This window comes from Chenopodium album, chromosome 4, assembly GCF_948465745.1.
Source record: "Chenopodium album chromosome 4, dcCheAlbu1.1, whole genome shotgun sequence".
NCBI classification, from domain to species: Eukaryota; Viridiplantae; Streptophyta; class Magnoliopsida; order Caryophyllales; family Amaranthaceae; genus Chenopodium; species Chenopodium album.
The window spans coordinates 74,647,558-74,654,439 of record NC_137837.1 but is presented as its reverse complement, the minus strand read 5'-3'; the positions used below and the strand labels follow the sequence as shown (position 1 = coordinate 74,654,439).

The 6,882-nt window shown below is 35.9% G+C and overlaps 1 protein-coding gene across 1 annotated transcript; it reads left to right on the top strand.

Annotated features, from left to right (window-relative positions):
* The first annotated feature begins 2,660 nt into the window (after nt 1-2,660).
* On the top strand, nt 2,661-6,882 carry LOC145628145 (uncharacterized). Its single transcript, XM_081680458.1, has 8 exons — nt 2,661-2,757; nt 3,536-3,572; nt 3,655-3,763; nt 4,435-4,647; nt 4,742-4,834; nt 5,083-5,210; nt 5,290-5,640; nt 6,600-6,882. The coding sequence occupies exons 1-7, from the start codon at nt 2,661-2,663 to the stop codon at nt 5,633-5,635; spliced, it is 1,023 nt and encodes a 340-aa protein (XP_081536584.1). The 3' UTR covers nt 5,636-5,640; nt 6,600-6,882.

Sequence of the window (6,882 nt, the reverse complement as noted above, 5' to 3'; positions counted from 1 at the left end):
CCACATCTTTCTCAAGTCGTCAATAAGCGGCGCAAGGTAAACATCTATGTCGTTTCTAGGTTGCTTAGGACCAGTTATTAGCAATGAAAGCATTACATACTTACGTTTCATGCACAGCCAAGGAGGCAAATTATAAATCACTAAAAGTACCGGCCATGTGCTGTGTTGGGTACTAAGAGTACCAAATGGATTCATCCCGTCCGTGCACAACCCAAGCCTTAAATTTCTGACTTCATTACCAAATTCCTCAAACTTCAAATCAATGTTCTTCCACTGTTTCAGCATTCTGTTTTTCTTTCTTCCCTCTGCATGCCACCTCAAGTTTTTAGCGTCTTTTGGTATTGAGAACAGACGCTTAAACCTTGGAATAATGGGAAGATACCACAACACCTTAGCAGGAGGTCCTTCCGTGCCAGGATTGCAACTCATGCGCTTGTACCGCGACCGCTTGCATCGTGGACACTCCTGCAGTTTTTCATACTCATTTCGATACAAAATACAGTCATTAGGACATGCATGTATCTTCTTATACTCCAAACCAAAGGGACACATGAGCTTCTTTGCGTAATAATAAGACTTAGGAATTTCATTCCCATCAGGCAACATATCACTTAATGCGGTCAACAAAGAAGTAAAACTGATGTCCGTCCACCCATGCTTCGACTTAATGTTGAAAAGTGTTAGCACGGCCGATAGTTTGGAGTATTTTTTGCACCCGGGATACAAAGGCTTTTTGGAAGCCTCCGATAATAATTCAAACACTTCACCTTCAACACCTTGCAACATCTCATCCGCCTGATCTTCATCGGCTCCATCCTCACCATTATCAACAATATACTCATCATTCTCGTATTCCTCGTCCACATGAATCTCATTGCTTCTAACACGCACATCATTCCGATCAAGATCCCCACTGTACTCTCCACTTTCTCCATGCCAAATCCACACATGGTAAAATTGCCTAAACCCACGACATAATACATGATCTCTAATGATTTCAACACTATCGACCACATTCACACAATTACAATCAACACAAGGACAATAAAGGCCTTTGCCTCCCAGTGTGCGTTGATAAGCTAAAGCCCTCTCGCAAAACTCTTGAACCCCATTCCAAAATTCCAATGTATCGCGTCTACCATACATCCAACCACGATCCTTCTCCATTTAGTAAATTGTCTCTAAACATATATATAGCACCATATAATTATAATGTGTAAGTGCTACATATTTTATGTAAATCAAATTCAAGTACAAAACGTGAATATACCATTCATATAGTGAAAAAATGCATGTTTCCAAAGGGTCCTTATCACTCCAACCTAACCCATCCTTGAATGTCTACTCTCACTAGTGAATGTATGTCAACTTTCCAATTTTAAGGAAAATCCGGCAGCATTTCCCCCTAGTTCTCCAAGTACACGATGTAGATAATTAATTACCCACATATGTACCCAGAGAACATAGTGTGAAAATGGTAAGCCGAGATGTTCCTTAAAATCGAAAAGAAAACATACATTCACCACCTAAGTGAGAGTACACATTCAAGAACAGTCCCAACCGGGGACTATTCAAGACTTTCTCCTAATGAGAAAGCCTTGAACGGGTATCTAGGCATATGATGATGCAATTCAAGTATTCTATATATTGTTGTATTTATTTGCAATTAAACAATACACAAGTTGCAATTTCATGAATAAACTTTTATTAAATGGATGAATAGAAAGAAATATAGCTAAGTAAAGTTTAGTAGTCATACCAATATAGCAACTACCCACTTGAGCTCAATATGTACGTAGTCCTCAAGCTAATTATTAAACTCTTGCTTCAATTCACATATGAATCTATATATTAAAAAAACAAAAATTAGCAACGTCACTAATTCTCTAATATATTCACAAATCTCTAATGTATTCACAATTCTCTAATTTATTCACAATTCTCTAATGTATTCACAATTCTCTAATTTATTCACAACTAATTAAGTGGCAATATCACTATTTCTCTAATTTATGCACAATTCTCTAATTTAATCACAATTCTCTAAATTATTCACAAATCTATAATGTAATCACAATTCTCTAATTTATTCACAATTTTCTAATTTATTCACAACTAATTAGAAGCAAGGTCACTAATTCTTTAATATATTCACAATTACCCATTAAAACAACCTAAAATTACACATTAAAACATACAAAAACTCAACTAATTAAGTAACATTTTTACTAATCTCTATTATATTCATAATTAATCATTAAATCAACCTCAAAATAACCCATTAAAACATACAAATTTTTCAACTAAGGTACAAGGTAATGCAAAATTACTCTAATCTATAATATGTATTCAAAATTACTCTAAACATACAAAATTACTCTAATGTATAATATGTATTCAAAATTTCTAAATAAACAACCAATGCAAAAATTAAAAAAATTAGGTAAAATTATATACATTCCTTGACTTTAATTTTCTTAACAATAATTGTTCAAAATGCTATTGAAAATAATAGAATTACATATTTCAAAATAATTGTTCAATTTTTAACAAAAAAAAAACTTACCCTAAATTAGTTGGAAGACTGTGCGCGCTGGTGGAGGTGGAGGCGTGCTGCTGTACGTGTTGATGGAGGTGGAGGCGTGCTGCTGTACGCGGAGATGGAGGCGGTGCAGCAAAAGAAGGTGAATTTGATGAGAAGAGCAAAAGAAGGCGGTGTTGTACGCAGGAAAAGAAGAGCAGGGCTGCGGCGCGGCGGTTGAAGGTGGTGCAGCAAAAGAAGGGTCGAAGGTGGCGCGGCGGCAGAGAAGAGGAGAAGAGAAGAGGAGAACAGCGCTGCGGCGCGGCGGCAGACCGAGGCTTCTTCAATTCGAACAGCAGGGCTGCGGTGCGGCTTCTTCAATTCGAACAGCAGAGATGGAGGGAAAAGGAGGGGACGGAGACTAGGTTATGGGTTTTCTGGTGGTGTTCAAGGTGGCAGCAGTGGTGGAGGCAAAAGGAGGGGACGGAGGCAGCAGTGGTGGTTTTCTGGTTTGGGTTTTTCGAATGAAACAGTGAAGGCCAGGTGAATGGTTAAGGAAAAGAGGAAGAAAGAAGGGGGAAGAAAGGAGGGAATGAATGAAATAAAGGGCCGGTTTTTTTTTTGTTTAAAAAAAACCACCGGTTCACTAAGGCACCGGTTCAAACCGGTGCTTTTTAGTTTTTTGGCACCGGTTTGAGTTGAACCGGTGCCTTTTACCAACTTTTTTAATCCCGCCCATTTTTGGGCCGGGTTTTGGCACCGGTTTGGCTTGAACCGGTGCCAAAAGGGGGTTGCCTTTTTGAATTTTTCTACTAGTGTTAAAAGAAACAAACAGGGCTAATGTTACTTTCGTCTTTGTATTTCAAACAAACAGGGCGAATTCCATTTTCGCCCTCGTTGGTCAATAGCAAAAAGGGCGACTTCCTTTTTTGCCCTCGTTAGTCAATAAATATTTTAATAAAATAAAACAAAGGTTTTCTCTATCAAAACAAAAGGACATAAAAAATTAAAAAGTTAAACGTTTTCTCTCTGAACGTTTTCCCCCAAAAATGTATGAACCCTAAATCTTCGTTCAGATTTTTCGCTCTAATTCTTCGACCTAATTCTTTGCTTTAATTCTTCACTCCTAATAGACGTTCAGATTCTTCGCTCGATTCAGTGCTCGAAGTCGGTCAGATTTCGCTCCAAATCATTGCTCGAAGTCGGTCAGATTGCAAGTCGTTCAGGTGTCTCAAAATTTTGGTAAATTTTGGCTTAAAACTATGTGATTAAGCTTTTGATTTGTAAGAATTTGTTGATTCTCGAAATCCTTGCTCTTAATTTGTTGATTTTTTTGTCAATTTGTTCCTGCATGTTAGTATTGCTCTAAATTTGTTGATTTTTTTGTCAATTTGTTGATTTTGCAAGTTATTTGGAGTTGTTATTTATGCTAGTAATGTCAGATAGCTTATGAAGAAACAATATAAAACATAATGATGAAACTGATGAAAAACGAAGAGAATTGCAATTCGAGTAAAGAGGAAAATAACAATAAGAAATAGAAGAAACTGGAGAAGCAAAAATACTGGAGAATCTTCTATAATGTACATAATTATTGACATTATTATAAGTTATATTTATACAATTGATATTTCGGAATATTGAGCTGGAAATTCGGGTCCATGAATATGATGATGATGATGATGAGATTATTAAGTTGGGAGTTTAGAATTTGATTCAGATTCTGTGATTGTGGTTGTGGTAGTGCTAGTGTGAATGATTGGTGAATTTTTAAGAACACAATGATGATTGGTGAGCTGAGTAGGTTTGGTACTCTTTACATTTTATACACTGCATTATATTGGGTCGTAAACTCGTAATCGCTGTCATTGCTATTAAAAGGTTCATATCACTAAATTTGAATATTTTTGTAGTCAAAGTACGAATTGGGTGAAGGTTCACACATCCGCAAAGCAATAAGGATTCAATGCTCAACCCTTTATAGGCATTGGAGAGAAAGGTTGAAGGCCGACTATTTTTCAAATCGCAAATCTTTATTAGAGGCGGAGCATGCTTGCCCACCTTCAATAAAACTTGAACAATGGAAGTGGCTTGTTTATAACTATTGGAGCTCTCCTAAACAAAAGGTAAGTTATGGGAATGCTCTTGTAATCAGAATTCTGCAAAGAAGATTGTTTTCTTCCCCTTTACTAATCCTATATGTTGTTTTGTAATCTGTAGGAAAGGAGCGAGAAGAATCGGGCAAATGCTCTTGCAAAGAAGATCAAGTCGGCATGTGGTGCGAAATCAACAGCTCGCATAATTTATGAATTGGTGAGTATAAGTTATTGTTAATGTCTGTCTCTGTCTCTGTCTTAGCTGAATATGTTCACTGTCTTAGCTGAATCTGTTCTTTGTCTTGGCTGAATCTGTTCTCTGTCTTGGCTGAATTTGTCTCTGTCTTAGCTGCTGTGACTCTGAAACTCTGCTGACTGTATTCTCCTTGATCTTCTAACAACAAAATCAGTTTCAGATTGTATCAGAAAACAAAAATTAACAAGTGTATGTATATGATTTGATAGGAACTTGAGGCACAAGCTTGTGAAAATGAGAATGAGGTCACCGAAATTAATGGTTCTAGTTCAAACGTCACCTCATCCCAAGCTAAAGATGATCCCATGTATTTAAAGTTATGGGAGAAGTCAAAGAGGTATATTGAATATTTGTCTAATGCACGAACACTTTATTTTTCTTTATACTAAAATTCTGGCTTTGTTTTATCTTGTAAGGCATAAAAATGGGAAGTTTGACGATGAGGCTGAGGAGAAGTTCAAGGAATTAAAGGAGTTGCATGAGAAGGAAATTGGTGAAAAGGGGGTTGATAATCTTACTCTTGAAGAAGCTTATGTGAAGGTTCTTGGACATCGTTCAGGTTATGCCCGAGGTTTAGGCAAAGGGCACCCGGTGTCATCTAAAGATGGAAAGATAGGAAGAGCTGAGCTGGAACAAAATGTTGAAAAACTACAAAATGAAAATAATATTATGCGAGCTGAATTGGAAGCGTCTAAGAAGAAACAAGAAGACCTAGAACAAAAGCTTCGGTTAATCATGGAGAAGATTGGCCTTGATGCTTGATAGAGGTAATATTTTATACAAAGTATCTTTTTCTACTTTGATATTTTTGGCCAGCCATGGTTAACTGTCAAAGTATGTTGTATGTGGAGTAAATCACTACTTCTATTAATACTTTATAGAGAATTTTTCCCATTCTACTGACTGCCATCTAAATATTTTATTATGATATGTACGTTGCTTTCTGCCAATTTTGCTGAGCTACTCCAAGTTGGATTAATCGTAATGTTTTGACTTGTTTTTTTTCTGAATTTTCATTGAGTTTGGGCATAGGGTTTTTATAACTGATACACTGATTTAGTCTATGCATATGTAACTTCTGTGACTATTTATGCGTTTGTTCTCAATTTTTTTTTTAAATCATGAAATGTGAAAGTAAATCACCAGGGGATAATTTTAATTCAGGATTGGATTCTGCTAAAATCGTTAAGCTCCACTTGTATTTTGCTTCCTTTGGTCTTGGGAGTATGTAACTCTCAATCATCTCTAATGTGCCTAAATGTCAGTCCTTAATGTTTTCTGGCATCTGATGGTTTGCAGCTTATATTTGTCTATTGATATTTTATCACAGCTGCAAAACTTAATTGATTAAACTTGTCCAATATGTGACATTTATTGCAATGTTGTGTGATGATAACTACATTTGTGTTGTTCCTGATGTTCCATATGTATGATTCTTCATGCATGCCTGTTCATAATTCCATTTGTATTATCTGAGTTCACAAAGTCATAACTAATCCTTAATTTTATTGATCCTTCAAATCTGTCCTTGATTCTCAGGCCTAATTCAAGGGTTATTAGACTAATAGAGCGCATGGGGTCTGAGCCTAATTTAAAACAAAAGCGTATTCTCTGTATGAATAAAGTTGATTTAATTGAAAAGAAGAAGGATTTGCTGAAGGTTTCATTTATTCATCATCAAGTTCCTACATTCCTACTAATATATTCTTTTCTGTCATGTTTGCAGGTAGGGGATCAAGTCAGTGTGCTGATGTTTTGGGGATGGAGGACACCAAAGGCTGGTTGCATTTCTTGGAAAAATGATCAGATGGAAAAAGGGGATGCTTGAAGATGCAAAAGATGTCCTAGAATTATTAAATAATTGCTATTTAGGAAAACTTGGTTAATACTTTTGTATATATAATGACAAAATTAGAATATATAATGAAAAAAATTAGAATTTATATTAACTAAATGTCCTAGAATTATTAAATACTTTTGTTAATACTCTTACAATTATTTTTTTTAAA